The sequence below is a fragment of the Cynara cardunculus genome (assembly GCF_001531365.2).
Source record: "Cynara cardunculus var. scolymus isolate 2C chromosome LG 3, CcrdV1, whole genome shotgun sequence".
Taxonomy (NCBI): domain Eukaryota; kingdom Viridiplantae; phylum Streptophyta; class Magnoliopsida; order Asterales; family Asteraceae; genus Cynara; species Cynara cardunculus.
Genome location: NC_037530.1, coordinates 5,046,617 through 5,068,881, shown reverse-complemented (window position 1 = coordinate 5,068,881; position 22,265 = coordinate 5,046,617). Strand labels below are relative to the sequence as shown.

Below are 22,265 nucleotides of genomic sequence, written 5' to 3'. Positions count from 1 at the left end.
TTATAAGTTATAATGGTTTAACTTCTTCAAAAACTCTTTATTACCGGTTTGGCAACGATATAAGTTGTTTATCCAAACACTCAAAAGTGTTTATTACCGATGTCACATCGAAATAAGTCAATAAGTTGTTCTTATAAACAATCCCAAACACCCCTTTAGTATTTTTTTTGAATTGGAATCTTTAGTCCATGACTACTGCTGTAGTAGATCTTTGTTGTATGGTTAAATTCCTATATTCTTTTTCATGAATTGTGTCATATTTGAATTCCAAATTAGTAAACTTGAGTATATGTTTGTGTAGGCTATGTAAGTATTGATAAATGACAAATTATCTTTAATTATAATTATTTTTTTTTCTATTTTTATGTTCGTTTTGGAGAACCTCACTACTAAAACGATGAATTTTTCTGGTTGATTTTTCCGGCAATTTTGCCGATATATTACTGGTGGATTATCGATGGAAATGAAAAAAGTCAACTTCCGTTGACTTCTAATATAAATCCGTCATTGATTATTTTTTAAAAAAGTTATTCCGATTTATTTTCCATCGGAATTATTTATTAATTAATTACTTTAAAAAATCCGCAACAAATTGATTTAATTATTTAAAAAAGTAATTATTAAGATTAATGGCAGGTTATCGACGGGTTTTAATTATTTATTTTTTAATTAAAATTCATCGGTAATCCGTAACTAATATTAATTAATTAAAAAATCAATTTTTGGGTCGCCAGCGGATTAACTTATCCCCCGGTAATCAAATGAAATTTTTTAAATGCTCGATCTTAACTTTTGGGATTGTCGACAGTTATCGGCAGATGGAATGATCCTTTAATAAACCCAAAAAAGAAATAGTTTATCGACATTTTGCCGACGGATCACCCCATCTGATGGTAATTTACTGAATTTCTATAATATTTTTTATTTTATTTTTAAATTTTTGTGGCAGATTTAAAAAAATGAATTTTTAGTTATGTTTTTCCTTTTCTATCCGTAAATACTTATTCTTATTCTTTTAGGATTTAGATTTTGTATATATGTAAATACTTAAATTATATATCATATATTACGTATAGTGGATCATCATTCTCTTATTGAGTCCAATACACACCACAAATATATAAGTATGCGATATATATATATATATATATATATACATACATATATATATATATATATACATACAAACACGTAATAAAGTGTCATTGGTGTTATTGGGTTTTAATAAGTAATAGAAAGGTCTTATTAGGCTTTATGGATCTTATTGAGCCCAATACACACCATACACATGTATGCGGTACATGTCTTCACACAAACATGTAATGAATCGCCAAGGATCATAAAAGACCTATTGGGTTTTATTGGATCTTAATCGGTTTTCGCAATTGTTTTTATTTGGTTCTATAAGGCTTTAATTGATCTTAATTGACTTTAATAGATTTTAGTTGGGCTTTAAGAGAGCTATTGGGCTTTATTTGTTCTTATTGATATTTATGGATTTATTGGGCTTTAATAGATCTTATTAGAATTTAATAGATCTAATTTGGCTTTAATAAAACATAATAAAAATAAATAAAATAATAATTGTTATAATAATCATTATAAAAATAAATACAATAATTATTGGAATAATAATAATAATAAGTTTCGGCGGAATATCCGTCACTCGCGGTTTACGGAAAAATAAGTTTTATAGAAAATTTAGAGAAAAACATGTGGCCTTTTAAAATTTTAATTTTAAAAAAACTTCGACGGACAAATTCGTCAGGAAAAACACAATTTTTTTAACCCTGCGGTGATTTCGAGCCATACCGGACCCCTATCGGCGATTTCGTCCCTTCGTGGAAAAGCTCAGACGGCCTCCCCCCTAACCGGCAACCTCCCCCACTCAGCAACATCGATTCCGCCGTCCTCCCTCTCCTTAACGGTATAAAAACTTTTTCCCTCTTTTAAATATATGTAAATACATGCATTCTCTGGATATGGTTGTGTTTAGTTTTAGTACATCGATACTTCTTTTCAGGGCCAGTCCAATGGTTTCGGATGCCCTGGACGGAGAGTAAAAAAAAATTCCCCTTCTTGCAATTTGTTTTACTTTCATTACATGGGTTTGATTACTGATTGTTGCGCTTAGATGATGTTATTACTAGCCATTAGGCCCATAACAAAATATTTCCACTTAACATCAATATTGAAACATAGTTCTTTGATCTTGGAGCGTTTAATGGTACTCTATAGGTTTTATAGTTAACTACTTGTGTACTTGTGCAAAACAGCAAGATATGAATTTTATGATTTAGTGAACCATTTTGTCTACCTCTACAGTATAGTGGACTTCAATGCATCGAGCTACAAACCAACCAGCCAAAAGTTAACCATAATTGCACCATTTCTATTTGTTTTTAAGACTTTAACCTAAATATTTTATAATATAGTATATAGATATATGGTATTACCTTAGAATTGTATGATCAGAGGTATATGCTACCTTCACAGTCTCAAGGACCACTATGCTTTGAAAATGGTTTCGACTTTTGACCACATTATCCGTTAGTGTGAATTTTAAGTGGTAAAACTCACGAATGTCTTGAATTTCTAACATACATATTAATTTGAATTAGATATCACGGACAAGATTTGATGATAACTCACACATATAATCCTCTATGTAAAAAGTTGATTTTTGGGTTAGTTCTTCACCCATTTTGCACTTGTCCAGTTGCAGCAAAATATGTCGCTGAATTGCATAATATTGGAGTTGTTCAGTTGCAGCAAAATATGCCGCTGAATTGCATAAAATTGGAGTTGTTCAGTTGCAACAACCAACAAGTATAAAAACTTTTCCCTCTTTTAAATGTATGTGTTTATAAATGTATGTAAATACATGCATTCTATGGATTTTGCTATGTGTTTAGTTTTAGTACATCGATACTTATTTAGTTCTTTTCACCAAGATGCATATGCCCATAAAGTCAATAATGCATCATCAAAGTCGATGTTATTTTGTAGATAATATGGAGATCTTTATAACTTCTTTTGGCAGCATAAATGACAAAATGTGGTAAAGAATACCATTAGGTGAATAAAGTACTGATATCATCAATCATATCACCTATACGTTCGATTTCGTGTAGTGTGTGCCCTTTTGTAGTCACTAATAGTTAGCCTCTTTGATTTGTTTATAATAACAGAAAGTTCATGGTGAATTATGACAATCAAGAAGAAAGTTGAATTATGTTGTTACATACTTGGTTCTTCAAGCACCGAAGGTGCCGAATGCCTATGGCTTATAATGAGATTTCACTAGCTTGAAAAGCGGTTGATGCCAAAGACGATAAAGACTCAAATTTGGGACACAACAGGGCAACTAGGGTGCCGATAACTGGTGCATACGTTAAAGGTTTCAAAGCGTGGCATTGGACACTTTTGAGAAAATGTCCTATAATCTCATCTTTTTATAGTACACTTGTTTTATATAATAGTTTTTCAAATAATATCTTACAAAACTGTTAATAGGACACTTTATATTAAAAGTAGTCTAAAAAACTTGTTATAACGTTCAAAAGCGTCCTATAAACATATTGCAACGTCTTTAGATATGATATCTTATTTTTTTGATCCTATAAATTAATTTAATCTTTGAAATCTAGAGAGCAACTTGATTTTCTCTAATCTTACAAACTATTTTAATCCAAATTATGGACGAAAACTGAACAACTCACTTCTTTTTAAAGAAATAATATAGGAAATTAAAAGCGAGGGATTTAATTCTTTAATCTTTGTATTTTTTTTAAGAAAGTGGTTTGAAGTGACTTATCATTTTTTACTGATATTAATTGTTGCATTAGTCAAAATTTAAACACATGTTATAAGGCTTTTCTTATGGCATACGTAGTCAAATTATATATATATATATATAGGGGAGCGATCAAATGCAAACCACTCAATTTGTACAAACCGTGCAAACCGCATTCAACCAATCATAATTTTTCATTTTGTTCATTTTTTTTTGTAATTATGAGGGGTTGCTTAATCATTTTTATTGTGGAGTGTGTTAATCATAAATATTATCATCTTCATAATTTTAATTTTAGAGAAATACATGAAATAGTTTCATTAATGTTAGAGAAATACATGAAACAGTTTCATTAAATATTATATGAAACAATTTCACAACCATATATGAAACAACTTCATCAAAAAAAGTATTATATGAAACAATTTCATGAAAAAATTTCATAAGATTAAACAATGAAATCGACAGATGAAGAAGGTTTGCACGGTTTACACAAATGAGGGCGGTTTTCATATGATCACTCCTCTATATATATATGTGTGTGACCATGCTTTAGAACGTTTGTATGTAATATATGTTCTACTATATATTAATCACATGACATCAATTTGATGCTATTACTTTTTAGACCCAAAAATGGGCAGCATTACTACATCCTGAGATGGTCAAAACTCGGTTTCGCTTCTAAAATTGCTTTTCGTTACCGATCTCGGTCCCGGCTAAAAATCTATGGCCCATTCTATGTGTTTTATAACCGGTCCTTAGAACCGGTCCCAATTTTATTTTCTTTTAAAAATTAAGCTTGAACCTAAAAACATCTGTATTTGAAGTTTTTTTAATATAATTTTAATGAAAAACACTTTAAAATTTGTAACTGGATCATTCAAATACATTTTAAAAATATTTTTCAAATCCTTTTTACACAAAAATGTTATAGATGTGTTTTTTAATTACGACTTTTGAGATTTAGTATTATAACACATACAAAAACTTTAAAAAAGAAATACTTGAAGCTTTTGATAAAAAACGTTGTAGGGATCTTGAAAATTTTGATATATGATTTATAAAACCTTATTTTTTTTTAAAAAATGGGACCTATGTATATAACCAGTCCCGCTAAAACCTGTACATGGCCGGGACTTGCTTTTGCATGAAAATCGTAAGCGGGTCATAACACGTGGACCATAACCGGCGGGTCATAACGGGTCCATACCGGGCTAGGCCGGTCCCGGTCCCAAGTCGGTCTCAGTCCCCGTCCTCGGCATGTCCGGCCCCATTTGGGCATCTAATGTGAATCAGTCTTGACTCACAACGCCATGGGTTTTTTGCATTTGAAATAGGTGGCAGCTAAGCAAGAGATTGATGTCACTAGTACCTTTGCATCTGATTATGGGTTGTATTGGGACTTGTAATTTTGTCGCCTAAGGTAACATTTACAAGTTCTGTTACCATTGATTTGAGGCTACACCAAAAAGCTCATGTCGTACTGCGAGTGGATGAGTTGAAGAAAATTATGGATAACATTGGAACACATTCATTAATTGGTAGGAAATCACATGGAAGAGGGTAAAATCGTGGATATCCAAGATGCTATGTGAGCCGACTAATCTCAGAACAACCACTTGTTTTGTGGGTAGTCCGGAGTTACCGCATTTGAACTTCCGTGACCACAAAGAGATTTTTATTCCTCCTTGGATTTGAACCTGGAACATCCAAGCACTTTTGACCTTTGGAGTCAAGCTCAAATCAATCAGACCTCACCCTTGTGATTTTGCCATTTATTTGAGTGTGTTATGATAGGTTTCTTGTAAAGGTGATCGTTGCGGGCTTGGACTGGGCTTGGGCCAGGCCTAACTTGTTTTCTTTGTCCAACAGACCTAATATTGTAAACTCAAGTCTTTTTTTCCGGGTTTGACAACTTGCCATTGTCCACCCTATAAATTAACAAATGTGGAACCAAAAAGTAGTGAAAAAAAAACATTGTTGCAAATAAAACTTTAAGCAACTACTCACTCTATCCATTGTTGATCGATTACGACTTCTGACATAAGGATGCTAACAAAGATGACATGCCTTTTGGGTTCTCAAGAAAAACCAAAGAGTCTCAACTTTCATCCTATAACTTCAATAATTTAAATTTAAAATATACTAGTATTATTTTAATTAATGATAAAATATATATTAGTTATAAAACAAAAACGCGTCGGGCGGGCCTGTCCATATTTATTTTTACATTACCCATATCCGTTCGTTAATTTTAACGAACAAACCTGGGATCGTCCATTTTCTCGATAATGATGTATGTATGTATGTATGTATGTATGTATGTATGTATGTATGTATGTATGTATGTATGTATGTATGTATGTATGTATGTATGTATGTATGTATGTATGTATGTATGTATGTATGTATGTATGTATGTATGTATGTATGTATGTGTGTGTGTGGGAGGGGGTGGAGGTTCATTTCAAAAGTGGTAAATATTTGAGATGTAAAAGAAGTGATCATAACACTGCATCTAGTGAATATTTGCGGCTTTGATCGTGAAGCACTGAATAATTACTCGCATGAGTATGTAGAAGATAAAGGTTAGTTTCATAACTTCTACAAATAGGTAACAAATGGTTCACAAGTGAACCCGTTAACTAGTTCACAAATGAACTATTTAACTTATTTATACACGAACTCACTAACTAACTGATTCACATATAAATCATTCGTGAGACCACAACTTTACACTTGAAAGTTGAAACTTCACGGCAAAACATTGTGAAGGTAAAAAAAATGTTTGAACCTCACAGCAAAAACACTGTGAAGGTTACCTGCACAGTGTTTTACTAGTGAAATTTCAAGCGTAAAAATATGGTCTCACGAAAACAGGCTGGTCTCACATGATACCAAGTGTGTATGTATGTGTGTGTGTGAGTGTGTGTGTATATATATATATATATATATGTGTGTATGTGAAATTAATAATTATAAAGTCAAGAAAATAAAATAAAAACTATGAAATTGTGACTTCACACAAACTTCATGGTAAGAACTAAGATTTTTGTACAAGAACCTAAATAAGATGATGTTCTTATAAGAACTCCCCACAATGCAAATTCCTACAAGTTACTTCACTTTTTACTTATAATAAAATAAATTCCATTGGTAGTTCTAATAATCCGTCAGTGATTTATTCAAATTAAAAAATAATTTAATCAAACCACCGATGGAATTTACCAAATCCGTCGTTAATATGTCGATAAACATTAATTTGATTTTTTTGGATTATTTTAAATTTAATTTAGATTTAATTAATTAAATTTTATTTAAATATAAGTAACTAAATAAATTCTTTAATTAAATTCACAATAATGGTTGTGTTGTAGTGGACGGTATGTGACTGGCTCGCCTATGTCATGTCGTCTGGTTGGATCACACATAACAAGTTAGTTTGTTCATATTGCATGGATAAAATCGATTCGTTCCAGTATAGAGTGGAGGGAAAGTCGTGTTGGTTTGACTGTCCTTGCAAATTTCTACCAAGCACACACCCGTTTAGGTGTGATCGAAATCGATTCATGCTAGACGTGCCAAAAAAGGTGATCCATCCTTGTTGCTAACAGGTGAGGAAATAGGGAACAAATTTGCAGCCTTCCTTTGGTTTATGATGGCATCCCGTATGGATCAAATAACTATAGAAAACCTTGTGGCTTGGGATAACATGCAATTGGATGAAGCAAAGCATTTCCTGGAGCTGCTTTATTGGCAAACATCGTTGATCCAACATAACTTCGATGTAATGCACATTGAAAAGAATGTATCTGATAATCTATTTATCACGATTATGGACACCTCGAAGTAAAAAAACAACATCAAATCAAGGAATGACATATAAGAATATTGCAATCGATCAGAGTTGCATATCATGGGGGAACGTAATACAATCCTTAAATCAAAAGGCTCCTACACATTAAACAAAGTGCAAGTACGAATATGATAAATGGTCACAATGCTAATTGATATCAGTTATGTAATTTCACTGATACTCATGTCATTCGATTGATTGGTCCATGATTGAAATTGCTTGGGTCATTTGGGGAAAAATCCCTGTCTGGATTTGTATGTGGGAGAGGTCTCAGGTTTATATTTGTCTTCTTATATAGGAACAAATTTCTTTTGAACTTAGAACTAACTTCGTATTTGTGTATGTGTTGGAGCACTACAAGCGGCTCCCTAGCAAGGAATGTGTAATATATGAGGCGTGGTAAGCTAGGTCGATGAAGGCCTATAATGATGGCTTCAGTGCAGCCAGAAGAACAGCCACTGCCTAGGCCTCGGCACGTAGTCCTGCATATCACCTCAATGTCTCCATCAGCGTGAAGATGCATGCTTATTTTTTTTAACTGGACAATTACCTATGGATCAGTGGGTGAAAATTTCGAAGATAAATCTTCCGAATTATATATATATATATATATCAGTCTGCCGATGATTAGTGCGGAATACTGGCGGTCTATTCCACCGGAGAATTAATTAAAAAATTCATTGGCGGAAAATTTCGTCGTTGATTTAATCTGCCAAAATTATTAAGGCTTAATCATTTTTTTAATTAATGGGTGGAAAAATCAACGACGGACCGAGTCGTTCAATCATTGTACGACCACCAGTGATCACCAGTGACATTTGTGTAAGTGTTGGAGAGAAATTGCTAAGAGGTGAAACCATGCGGTTAAAATGACTATTTTAATTAATTTCCCTAAATCTATACTATATTATAAAATATTTGACAAAAACTCTTAAAAACCATTTTTTATGCATGAAGTATTGTTTATTGATGCATATTACTTCAAATTCAAGATTACAAGTAATTTTACGTAAGTACAACTTATTAAAGCTCTATTTTTAAATTTGTGTAAAATAATCAAATACAGGATAAACATTCATTTTAAATATAAAAAATCTAAAATACAATTAAGATAATTATTGAGTTCTAACAAATTGTTTAATTATCATATTTATAAAAAATTATATTATTAAACCAAAAATAAATTAATTTGTTATTAAATCTAAATTAAATTATAACAAAAATTGAGTTTAAAAAGTTACACCAAAAAAACAAGAACTATTAAATGGTTAATTTAATATTAATATCGATCTATTTTCTTTTCAAAATTTTATGTTATCTTCAAATTTATATTTTATTAAAAAAATAAAACATTACCGTTTTCTCAAAACCACATAAAATCGTATTATATCGATAGAGATCTATTGTGAAAGCACCAAATAGAGTAGCAAGCATGAAAATGGCCTCCATACTTTTGCGAAGCAGAGGGTATCCCGAGCAGAATGGATGTCGATAAGGCTGTTTCCAAAGAGGTGAAACCAGCAAAGGAGAAGTTCCACCAACTGTCAATTTTAGTCCATATATTCTTTAGCCCAACTGCAAGAGAAAAGCATGTCATTGGCGAATTCAACCTCAACATTACAGGGGGCATAGAGCATTGTCTAAGTCGATTCCCATAGAGACCAACCTCTTGAGGCGTGTTCTCCAAAAGAAGATATTAATCTTTGTTGGGAGGAGTTTGTTCCATCTCGAATCCTAGTTGGGATTTTTCGATTTTCTTTCTCAGAGATTTAACATCGAAAGCACCTTTCGATTTACCCTATTTGTGCCTCATTATTTATGAAGTATATATTACGATACTTTGAACATTTATATTGGAATATATGTGTATCATCTTTTTGTAAAAAGTATATAGAGTTTCAAGTGCCCGTCTGGCGTCTATTGATAAAACGTTATGGTAGAGGTCTGATTGAGTCATACTACGATTTGTTTAAGTCTGTACCTACTAAGTGTTTGGGATTGTTTATTTGAAACAATTTATTGTTTTCTACAAAAGCACTTATCAACTTATTATAAGTCAGAAGGTTTTAACTTCTTCAAAAACTCCAAACCATGACACCGGTATAAGTTGTTTTCCAAACACTCAAAAATTGTTTATTATCGGTGTCACACCGGAATAAATCAATAAGTTGTTTTTATAAGCAATCCCAATGAACCCCCTAGATTCGATTAAATACTAATTAAAAAGAAGAAGCGATCACAATATATAATTTGAGATATTAATAACAAAAACATCCCACATAATAAGAGTTTACTTACATGACAAATCAACAACTACAATAAAATCAAGAACCCGATTTATGAGGATTAGTTTCACAAGTTAATTTGATCTGATTCATCGTGTTCTTGATGGCATTCTTGGAACCCTACCGGAATGTTTCTTCATATCAAACGTTTCATAATCATCAGTATCATCATCACCAAAATCTTCATCATCTTCGGTTTCATCGACATGATCTTTAACGATGCGTATATCTTTCCTCCGACTACCAACGCCACTCTTCAACCATTCCACGACCTCTATCATGCTTGGCCGATTCTCTGGATTACTATCCGTGCAAGCCAAGGCGATCTTGACCACAACCTTTAGTTGCACAAGATCAAACCTACCCTTCAATCTAGGGTCAGCAATGTGTTCATATGTGTCCTTTTGTACAAACGGAGTTGCCCATTGTATGATATCACGCTTGATACCTCCAGGGAGCTTCTCTAATGGCTTTTTTGCACTTATGATCTCAAGTAGTAATATTCCAAAGCTGTACACATCACAGCTTTCTGAGACCTTTCCCCACATGGCATACTCGGGTGCAAGGTACCCTAGGGTTCCCTTCACCTTCGTTGTCATATGAGTCACCCCATCTGGTATCAGTTTCGCGAATCCAAAATCAGCAACTTTCGCTTGAAAGTCCGAATCTAAAAGTACGTTGCTGGCTTTTATGTCTCTATGGATTATATGAGGAGTCACTTCATGATGCAAATACCTAATCATCAATGCCAAAATTAATTTAAACAAGACAAAAGAGAAAATAATGTAGAATCTTGATTATCATTAGACCCTTGAGCTAGGAGTACTCGAGTCTTGTAAAGCCGTGCTTCGTTGATTAGAGGAACTTACGCTAACCCTTCAGCTGACCCGATGGCTATGTTCATCCTTCGTGACCAATCTAGGAGACAATCAGCTGCAAGTTGGCCATGGAGGTGAGTAAGCAAGCTGTGGTTAGGCATATAGTCATAGACTATAAGCCTTTCATCTCCCCCAGCATAGAATCCTCGTAGTCCCAACAAATTCTTGTGTCTAACTCTCCCAAGAATCTCCACCTCAACAGCGAATTCCATTTCTGCTTTTGCGTTTATGGACTTTAACCGTTTCACAGCCAACTGCAAGACCATTGAAACTTACTGTATGATTATCATGAACCCCATATGTATATATATATATATATATATATATATCAAAAATTGCGATATCGAAAAGAGTAGGGATAATGGATTGCCTCGGCGCCTTTACTTGTTCGACCCCAATAAACACTCCCAAACCCTCCTTCACCTATCTTGTTGTCGTTATGAAAACTGTTGGTGGCGTGCACTAGTTCTTTGAGGGTGTACATATTCCACGGGTAATCCCTATTCTTTTGGGGACTGCATATATATATATGATTCACATGAAATCGATAAGTAATTATGCAATATCACCTCAAAAGATGAAAACCAAGAACAAAGCAAGAGATTTTGAAACGATCAAGATAGATCATACCTAATCTTTGGATCTTGATCTTCTTTAAAAGTGCAACAAAAACAGTTCTTCAGCATCTTCTTCATCGTTGTCATGATCAAAGAAACTAAGGAACTATAGATTAATTGAAGCTGATGTACTGTAATTAATCAACCAACTGGTGTTAAAATTAATGGTGGAGAGAAGGAGTTATGGGGGAGAACAGAAAACAGGTGGAAACAGCAAGAAGATGGTGATATTTTCCGATGATCACGATGCTGAAGTGAAGAAGTTTGGAGGTGGTCATGGTTTGAAATAGACAGCCTGCTTGCCATCGCCCCTCTCTATATTTGAATACTAATTATGCCATTTTGCTTTTGTTTTTCTACGAAGATGTCTATATTTTGTCGGAATCCATTTAAATTTCACTGCAATAAAATGGGTTTATCGGAATCTTAAAATATTTAAGTTTTCCAATCGGATTTTTAAAGGGTATAAGTTAATAAGAGCAAATTATAAATCATATTTGAAAGTATTATAATAAGTTTACATGACGTTTTAATAAGTTTTTTAGGATGCTTTTCAATTAAAATGTCATATACGGGGCTATTTGGCAGTTGTTGAATGGTTTTGTACATAATCATTAAGTGGTCAGAATGATTAAGAGGCTCTCATGATATAGTGCAAAATAAAATATAATTGTTTGGTAATTGTTTACAATGAAATTAGGGCTCTAAAATGGTTAAGGGAGGTCCATGATACAAAATTATTTAGAGGGTGTTAGAATCATTAAGAGACAAACTTTTTTTATCAAACAAGATTCACCTCTTAATGATTCAGAGATTGCATTTTAATGGAACTATTAGGAGGTAAACAAACAACCCCTCCATTTCTGATAAATATTTATAAACTCATCTTTTTGTAGAACATTTGTGTTTGTCGGACATTTTTCTCTTAATGTCCAATAAAAATAGTTAACAAGACATTTTATTTTAAAAACGTCCTAAAAACTTGTAAAAACACTTAAAACATTATATATAAACATATTATAACATTTTTAGATATGACGCTTTATAGTTTAGTCCTATAAATTTAAATTCTATAAATCATGTTAATAGGAAGTTTCAACATTTTAAACGTCCTATAAGCTCAATTTTTTTATTGTAATCGAAAGTTTTTAATAGTAATTTATTAAATTAAATTCCTTTACATAAATAAATATGATTGAGAACATTAAAAATTAATTAAGGGTTCGTTTACTAAACACTTACTTGGTAAGTGTTTACCAGATAAATTTCTTTATTGGATGAACATGAAAAGGGTCAAGAATCTTATGGGGTAAGAGCAATGAAAAGGATAAAAATTCTTACCCGATAAATAAGGATGATGACTCTTACACAGGTAAGCATTTACCCAGTAACTTGTTGCATTCGATATGTAAGCATTTAGGTAAACGGCTCCTAAGATTTTTAACATAAAACTGAATGAAAAATAAAAAATTATAATATTCAAAGTGGTGTAATTGATATCGACTGGGTACCGTATTAGAATTCTTTTACTTAAGAAAATATAGACATGATGATATTTTTAATTATTATACGAATTTCTAGCAACTCTTTAATAATTAGAAAATTCTATTAAAAAACATTAAAATAATAAATCGAATTTCTTTAATGGCTTGTTACAGTTAACGTTGAATGTGTCCACCAAATTTTGAAGTCTCGTAATTTAATATTTATTTAAAAAAGTAATTTATTAATTATTTATCTATTAAAAAACGCATACAGGAAATGGTAGCCAATAGAAAGACTCCAAAAAAGCCGGATGCGACCAATTTTATATTCATATATATTTTTCAACTTTTTTTAAAAAACTAATTAGTCCTTAAATTAGAAAGTTATATGTAATTATCAGTTTTAATATAGTTTATAAGAGCTGGTTTAGATGAAAATGACGAAAAAATAGAAATATAAAAAGAAAATGAAAAAATAGAATATTATAGATGTCAAATAAAAAATAATTAAATGTTAATTTTAATTATATTTCGTTGATTTTCGATTAAAAAATAAAGAGGGTTGGATTTTGTAAATAACTAGAAGGGTACTTACACAATGTAGCAAGATACATATTAATTTTAATGTTTCATTTTTTCTTTGTCTCAATCGATGTTATAATATGATTTTATGTGAATTTGAGAAAGTGTAATGTTTTTATTTTTAAATAAAATATAAATTTAAATATATGATATAAAAATATTGAAAAAAAATATTGATATTAAACTATTTAAAGTTTCTCTCTTTTTTGTTTATTTCTTTAATTATTTTTTATTTTTGGCTTAATAATATAATTTTTTATAAAAATAATAATTAAGTATTTTCTTAGAAGTTAATGACTATCTTAATTATATTTTAGATTTTTTATATTTAAAATAAGATGTTTATTCTTTACTTAATTTTGTTTATCTGCAGCTAGTTACATGAAGCTTTAATAAGTTGTACTTATGCATAATTTAATTGTAATCTTGAATTTTAAATAATATGTATCAATAAACAATACTTCATGCATAAAACATGGTTTTTAAGAATTTTTGTCAAATGTTTTATAATATAGTGTAGATGGTGATTGTAACAAATTTATAACCTTATTTGTTGTTTAATATGATACTCATATATTATATTTCATTTTTTCAATCTCTTGTAATTTTTATTTGAATTTCTCAGGTTTATAATAGCAGGTTAACCTAATAACTTTCATTTTAATTTAGAACCATGGTAAAAGTTATTAATAGTCCATAACTTTGAGTTTATAAGAATCTCACAAATGCACTTTTCTATATATGTGGGACAAGTTGTTATATATCACATGTGTTTTTACTCTGTATTGTATCAAGGTAATATGGTTAATAATTCTTCAGTTGTTAATTGCAAGTGTATTGTAATATAATACATATGGTTACGATTTTTGTGTTATTAGTCGATGTAATATTATTAATGGGTTTTTGTTTGAACATTTTAAATATGACGTGATATCGTTCGCCGCTTAATGTAATCAGAATTAATTACAAATATCACACTTGATATTGTCGCGTCGTAATAACATTTAACATGATACATGTGAGTGTATTTATCTGTGTAAGATCACAAATTCCAAAATCACATCAAAGATGATAAATCATTAAGAATTAAATCCAATAAGGATCTATAACGGAAATTTCCCAAGACTTCTATAAAGTCCATAGCGGTAGGGGTGTTCGCGGTCCGGTTTGGGCGGTTTAACCCCTCAAACCACAAACCAAATCGTAATGGCGGTTTATAAAATTTTCAAACCAAGCGGTTTGACATCAAGTGCCCAGACCGGTCAAACCAGACCAAGTAAAAGCAGTCTGGTCTGACCGGTTTAGGCGGTTTGTGCCTTTAATGGACTTTATATTAAACTTAAAATATATATATATATATATATATATATAATTTAGAATTTTAGATTAAGTATCCATTTTAACAAAAAAATATCTAATCAAATAAATGTAATAATTAAGCAGCTCTTGAGTACAAAGTCGAGGCAATCCAAAGTACAAACATATAAAGATATAACATATTAGTAAACAAATAAATTAACAAAGTTACAACTCTACTGTGAGTATTGAGTAACAAAATTCACGACTTCACAACTTTCAATGGTTCAATTCTTAAGTCTTGATCAAACAAAATAGAAACCAAATCTAAGTTGGTTGAATCACTTGGTTGAAGTCTTGATAATGTGCGCCGAAATCAAACCATGGATTAGAAAGATCAATAGATTGATAGAGTTTTGAGGGATTTCAAAATTTGGAGACCGTCAATATCAAATGTGTCGATATGTTCAATGGTTTAATGGTTTTAGTCGTCGATTTTGATTATGTTAATTTGGGTCATAGTCAATAAGTTAAAAAAGTTGGGCTTGCTAATATTAAAATATATATATATATATATATATATATATTTGGCGGTCGGTTTGGTCCAAACCGCCCAAAAAAGTTTCCAAACCGCAGACCGGACCGGACCGCCCGGTTTTGCTATTTTCCAAACCAGACCGGACCGTCAGACCACTCAAACCGCCAAAAACGGTCTGATTTGACTTGGTTCGGTCGGTTTGAGCAGTCCAACGGTTTTTTTGAACACCCCTACATAGCGGGAAGAAATAAATCTAACCGAAGCTAAGATTATTACCAGAATAAACAACCCGACTTTCTAATGAAAACATAAAATATACCTACTACTTGTAACACCGCATATCTTATATGGGTGTCATTACCTTCTTAAGATACTACTAATTCTTGCATGTGAACTCGACATTTAACTTTATTTCTTTTATAGGTTATGATTACATGAGAGTTCAAACACTAACGAAAACATAATTCAATAGCTTATAATACAACAAAAAATTTACTATTGATTAGAACGATACTACTTTATGCAATTTCACTTTACTTCTTCCCTGAGATACATACATTAAATATGTAAGCTGAAAGCTTTTGTAAGTAGTTACGGTTTCATGAATAAACAATTTTCATTATACTTATTAATTTGTAAATAATAATTCACTAAAACTCTTTATCATACATAAAAGTACTCTTTTGAGATCTCACTTGCGACATGTAAGCATGTCATACTTCTGTTGAGGTTAGCTAACCATGGAGTTCACAAACGCTGCCCCATAAGGTCCATTTGAAAAACGTTCCTTAATGTAGTATCACGTATGTTGCATATTTATGGTCATACATAACATGCATAAAATTTGCATGCCTTGTATGTAAAAACATATCATGACATGTCATCATACATATATCTTGGCTATATAAACATATCATCATTTCATGTAAAGCAAATATGCCAAAACCACTTATCAAATTCTTCATAATGCATAAAATGCATTTGTATAGCATATAAGTATCTTATAAATCTCATAACGTACTCACCTTAATTACCACTAGCTTTTCTTTGGATTCCTTACTTCTAACTTGGTAATATATTGAGAGAGTGATTTCTTATTTTGGTATGGGAATAATGGCGTCACGTCAACCACCAATTATAGGTGAATACAATGCACTAACTACTTGTTCTTCTTGCTTTCAAAGTTGTATTTTTATGAGAGTTTGACACCTCATGCTTAAGATAAAATAATCTTGACACATCATGCTTCTAGCATTTAATTGTTATGCTTATTAGACTTGCTTTGTCATTAATAGCTTTGCCAACACATACTTCTAGCCCTTACAACTCATAACTAGCTTGTTTAGACTTCTTTATCATCTATTTAGGCTTGATTTCTCATGTTTTTCCTTGTACACTGCTTGTAGGCTACTTGCATTGAAATGTGATGATTTTGTAGATGCTACAGTTGCTGGAACCCTTTTACTGCACTTAATTTACTAAATGTTTAAAACATTGAAATCTAACAAAAATAGAACTAGGGTGTTACAATTCTCTCCTTCTGACATGAATTTCATCCTCGAAATTTTACTCAAAAAGGTGGGTACTTATTCCTTAGACTTCCCATGTTTGCCTCTGATCCATGAGGATAGTCTCAATGAACTAATACCTATGATACCTCCTTGTTTCAAAGTTTCTTAATTTTATGCTCAGTGATAACTACGAGTTCTTCTACAAAGTTGAGTTTATCATCAACTGAGTTTCTGAAATCCGAACTATAACGTCTTCTTTGGCAAGGAATCTTCAAACTAGATACGTGGAAAGTATTGTGTATTTCCATCAGTTCTTTCGGTAATTCAAGTTGATACGCTACTACTCCCACCTTCTTATCTATCTTGTAGGTTCGTATATCGTGATTGTAATTTTTCCTTTATACATATTATTGCTTCCAAGATGAACAGAATACTTGGATTGTATGTTTCATCAACGATCTAAATTTGTCCTTAAAACCTTTTAATTCCTTGGTTGTCAGTTTCCAGTAGTTTGACTTGTCCGGTAATCCGTTCCCGCTTTGGGTTATCTTCCTCCAAGGCTTCTTGTTGTTCTTCACAAATTTGCTCCATTATACTTGCTATAACCATCATATTGAATGCCCATATTTTAATTGGTTTAACTGGTTCCTTTTGTGACTCAAAGCATCTGCTATAATATTGGCTTCCATAGACAATATTTAATTTCACAATCATAATATTTTGAAAAAATTCATCCAACGCCTTCGCCTCATATTTAACCATTTTTGTCGATTGTGGGATTTTCCATTTTATTATGCTATTAATCTTACTCGAGTCTACGATGATACCCCTTTTATTGATTACATGACCTAAGAACTAAACTTTTCTAATCCAAAATTCACACTTTGATAATTGTTCATAAAGATTTTCTCGCTTTAATAGTTCTAACGTCATTCTCAAATATTGTCCATGCTCTTCGTGGCTTTTGGAATAAATGAGGATATCATCTATGAATACGGTGATGAATTTATCCAGAAATGCCTTACATACCCTATTCATGAGATCCATAAACACAGTTGGGGTATTAGTTACACCAAAAGGTATAACTAAAAATTCATAGTGCCATAATATCGGGCTCGGAATGTTATATTCGGAGCATCTTCAATCTATACCATTAACTGATGATATTTTGAGCGTAAATCTATTTTTGAGAAATAACTTGCTCCTTGCAACTAGTCAAATAAACCATCTATTCTAGGTAAGGGATATTGATTCTTGATTGTGACTTTATTCAATTCTCGATAATCAATGCACATTTTCATGGTTTCATCTTTCTTTTTAACAGACAATATTGGTACTCCCCATGGTGACAAGCTTGGGAGAATGAACCCTTTATCAAGCAATTCCTGCAACTGACTTATAAGTTCTTGCATCTCAGATGGTGCAAGTTTGTATGATGTTTGTGCTATGGTTACCGCTCCAGGTGCTAAATGATATGGAATTTGATCTGTTTATTTGGTGGTAATTCGGGTAAATCATCAAGAAAAACTTCTAGATATTCACATGCGATGGGTATCTTTTCTACCGGTTTTTTCTCCTTTTTAGCATCTATTACATATGCCAAGTAAGTTTCACATCCTTTAAGAATGCATTTTCTCCTTTTTAGCATCTACAGACTTACTTCCTTGTCCTAATCTTACGAAGTCTTCCTCCGTCATTTTTATACGAGCATCCGAGCAATATCTTTTTTAGACTAAATCCTTAAATTCATCCCATAGCATTATGCTTTCGCTACACCTCTCATGGATTGAATGGTTTTCCACGGTGAAGAGCATTTAACTTTAACTTTGTTGAGGCAAACCTTACTTGTTGAGTGGGCACTCACTAACATGTTTGAAAAAATGGGGTCTGAAATAAGTAAAAAGAAAATCCAAGAGTAAATTACCAAATTTTTATATTATAATTTTAATTTTAATTCTGGTTCCGGTTCCACCGGGGGCTTCCCCAACTCCAAAGAGTGTGTCCGCCCCTGCTTGTATACCCGGTAAAAGACGGCAACGAGTATACCACTTGTCAAGTGAAATAAATCCAGGATATACAATAGGAGTATAAAACAAGATGATCAAGCTATTGCTTCATTAATTGCTTCTTAATACAAATCGAACTGAAACCTATCTGCCTATTTTATACCAACTTTCTTAATTAACTAAGACATGCATGCTAATTAATTAATGCTACCCTTCCAAAACGTCCAAATTAAACCAAACATGTACATAACATGACAAACTTCATACCAGCACTCGGTTCAATTGGTCGATTAGTCTCTCAAATCAACAACTACGACGCTGATGTTATCACTGCTCCGACGTCCCACAGCAAGACGTACCAGTAAAGCAGCCGCTGATGCTGATGCTGATACAGCTTCATGATCCTCTTGTTGACACTTACGCACTACCTCACAACTCATCTCATTTGACAAAACGTCCCACAAACCATCGCTCGCTAATATCAGGCTCGTATCCCCACCATTTCTTTTCCTGAATGAGTACTCCGGTTCCCATGTTACCACGTGTTTTAGAAGTCTGTCCCCTGTATATATTATACACTTTCATTTATTTCATTGTACCTCTACATACCTATAACATATATAGAGAGACGTTCACACGAGAATACTTTCTTTTTATGGAAACGCCAGGGTGACCTGACATCACATGTCACATGTGATTAATTAACTATAGTTAAAGAGAGCATATTATAGCGGTTTCGTAAAATGGAAGGTTTTTTTAAGATCGATATATAACCTATTGCTCGAGACATAGCAAGAACGCCTTCAACTCGTGCTCCATTTGCTGCAAAAACAATTTGACCTCCCAAACCTTCAATTCTTGATCGTTCGTCTTCCCGCTCAGGCTGCAGAAAACAAATGTAGAATTCCAACATCAGGCGCGCGCGCGCACACACACACATATATATATGTATATATTCCGTTAATTTCCACTATTTTATTTCAATGTACACACACACATATATATATGAGGTTGGGTTTCGATGAAAATGAAAGTTTTAATAAGAAAGATAAGAAAGGATCTTCATCATTGGATTAATTCTAATTGAAAATAACACAAATAAGATGCACCGAGATGAACCAAATCAATTCTCGTATCAAACGCAATTCATAAGACCGAGGTGATACTTAAAGTGATAAGGTCCAGATTTTCTTATGTCTCTCACCTTAACTTTTATTCTCACACAATCCTTCGTTTATATAAATAATATATAAAGAGATTGGATTCCGGTGAAAATACAACTTTGGGTTCATTCTTGGATCAATCAAAATTGAAGATCAGCACTAATGAAATGAATCGTATCAATTACAGTATCAAGCACAATTCATAAGATGGGACTAAGATTAAAAGCAATAAGAATCCAAATCTTTTTTATGCTTCTCTGAAGCAATTAATCAATTACAAACCACAAAGGTGGTGTCGATTGGTTTGAGTTTGGCTCCAAATGTCAAAAGTATCAGTAGGTCTCAGATTCAAATCCAAGGAGGAATAAAAATCCCCTCATGACCATGAAATTTTAAATGCAATGATTTCGAACTATTTGTAAAAAGAGTAGGTGTCATGGAATTGGTCAGCTTGCGTAGAGCGTAGAATAAAACAAAAAACACATATGCTTGCATTGCATGGTGACAATATTAATTAATTCCAGCTGCCCTCCACTCAACTATAGTAATTAATAATGATAACTTAAAACTGATTTACCTTGTGGTCAACGGAGAGGGGTACGGCCTTCCCGTTATGGCAGAGGACGGCGCGTGAGTCACCGCAGTTTGCCACGATTATGTATTCCGGTGTCAAAAGCGACACCACCGCCGTCGATCCTACCAGAGACAATTGTGGATGAAATCTACACACCCGCGAGTTTTCTAGCCCATCGCATTGACATAACGACTTCGCCATCTCATCCATCCTCTCAAAACTCCGGTTAATCGCACTCCGCCATAGCTCCTCCACTTCACCTCCCGTGGCTTTCACGCGCATCAGCTCCTCCTCCATGATCACATGCATCTTCTCCTTGCATAATGCCGACACCTGTCCAACAGAATTCTTAGAAATTAAAAGAAAGTTTTTTTTTTTAACGAATAAAAAGACACGTGGATTACGTGATGCCCTCCGTGACCGTCGAAAACAGCGAAGAAATGCACTGGCCCGTGATCGTTTATCTCCGGCCGGCATAAGTTCGTCCGAACCGATATCTCGTCCTCCATTACACGCGCCCTACCAACCACAGACATAAACCCGTACGCCGGTGACGCCGGCGTTTCCTTATTGCTAGTCAAGCTCGTGATCGGAGCAGAGGACGACGATGGCACGGCGTTCTTATCCTCATTCTCCTTCTCCAACGCCGCAAACTTTTGAGCTTCCCAGTTATCCGCTCCGGCGACAGCGGTAACTGAAGCCAACCTCCTCCTCATCTCGATCCTACGACGGCGCCGCTCTCGGCATTTAAGAGGCGAATCGATGTCCTCGTCAATCGGCATCAGACTCCTCCGACTACCGTACACCCGCCTCATTAATAAACGCCGGCGATCTCAGCAAAATCAAAACTTACCCCCATCTCTGATAAAATTAAGCAAAGTGAAAGACAGAATGGAAGAATATAAGGGAGGCGGCTGAGCTCGGTGACCCTGAAAGCCGACTAAATGCTTGTGTGATGATGCCACGTCGAAACCGGGTCAATTTAGATGGCGATGAACAACGATGGAAGCTGACACGTGACAGGTGAACTCTGAGATAAAGCTTTTAGATTGCACACTTGTGGGCCCAAAATGATTCGTTTAGTACCACGTAAGTCCGTTAGGAATTGACATCTTGGGCCCACTTTTATTCCTTTGGGCCAACGAATGGAGCCCACTACGTCAACCCACCATAACACCATACTGTTAAAACCAAAATAACTTTTCGTTATATGAAATTATGAATCAATCCAAAATAACTTGTATTTTCTTTCTTGTTTATCTACATGATCTTCGATTTTAATTTAATTTAATATTTAATAATGATCTAATTCAATTTAAAATATTAGAATAAACAACTTTTATCCTTCTTACAATTTTGAAATTATAAGATGGTTATCATAATCTGTAAAAACATTTGAATTTGGTTTATTCCTCTGATGACCGTTAAATGAGGGTCGTTTCTGTCATTTTATCATTTTTTTTGTCTTTCATCTTATCGAAGTCAATTTTATTATTTATTTTTTGTATTTTTTATTTCTTTTATTTTTCTATTATTTGTGATTAGTTTACCAAAGGTCATCACTATAACACTCTTGGTCCTAAGGGTGCTCAACAACCCGACCAACTCAACCCAACGCAAAATAACTTAACCCGAAGCAACCCGATGTCTAATCGAGTTGTAGAATTGTCAAACCG

At 33.1% G+C, this 22,265-nt stretch overlaps 2 protein-coding genes across 2 annotated transcripts; both read right to left on the bottom strand.

Annotated features, from left to right (window-relative positions):
- Positions 1-10,029: 10,029 nt before the first annotated feature.
- LOC112508661 (PTI1-like tyrosine-protein kinase At3g15890) lies at positions 10,030-11,513 on the bottom strand. Its single transcript, XM_025113349.1, has 4 exons — positions 11,449-11,513; positions 11,180-11,333; positions 10,810-11,072; positions 10,030-10,675 (listed from the first exon to the last, which is right to left on the bottom strand). The coding sequence occupies exons 1-4, from the start codon at positions 11,511-11,513 to the stop codon at positions 10,030-10,032; spliced, it is 1,128 nt and encodes a 375-aa protein (XP_024969117.1).
- Positions 11,514-18,951: 7,438 nt separating this feature from the next.
- LOC112510135 (probable protein phosphatase 2C 75) lies at positions 18,952-21,482 on the bottom strand. The gene is made up of 4 exons (XM_025115440.1): positions 20,994-21,482; positions 20,593-20,922; positions 19,627-19,735; positions 18,952-19,414 (listed from the first exon to the last, which is right to left on the bottom strand). The coding sequence occupies exons 1-4, from the start codon at positions 21,402-21,404 to the stop codon at positions 19,143-19,145; spliced, it is 1,122 nt and encodes a 373-aa protein (XP_024971208.1). The 5' UTR covers positions 21,405-21,482; the 3' UTR covers positions 18,952-19,142.
- Positions 21,483-22,265: the final 783 nt, after the last annotated feature.

Bases quoted from the DNA above. Each gene is read 5' to 3' on its own strand.
- LOC112508661 (XM_025113349.1), bottom strand. From the start codon at position 11,513: ATGAAGAAGATGCTGAAGAACTGTTTTTGTTGCACTTTTAAAGAAGAT. The intron at 11,334-11,448 runs GTATGATCTATC...ATATATATGCAG, and splicing joins GATCAAGATCCAAAGATTAG to TCCCCAAAAGAATAGGGATT. The intron at 10,676-10,809 runs GTAAGTTCCTCT...ATTGATGATTAG, and splicing joins GGGTCAGCTGAAGGGTTAGC to GTATTTGCATCATGAAGTGA.
- LOC112510135 (XM_025115440.1), bottom strand. From the start codon at position 21,404: ATGAGGCGGGTGTACGGTAGTCGGAGGAGTCTGATGCCGATTGACGAG. The intron at 20,923-20,993 runs GTAATCCACGTG...TCTGTTGGACAG, and splicing joins ACGGTCACGGAGGGCATCAC to GTGTCGGCATTATGCAAGGA. The intron at 19,736-20,592 runs GTAAATCAGTTT...TGTTTTCTGCAG, and splicing joins CCCTCTCCGTTGACCACAAG to CCTGAGCGGGAAGACGAACG.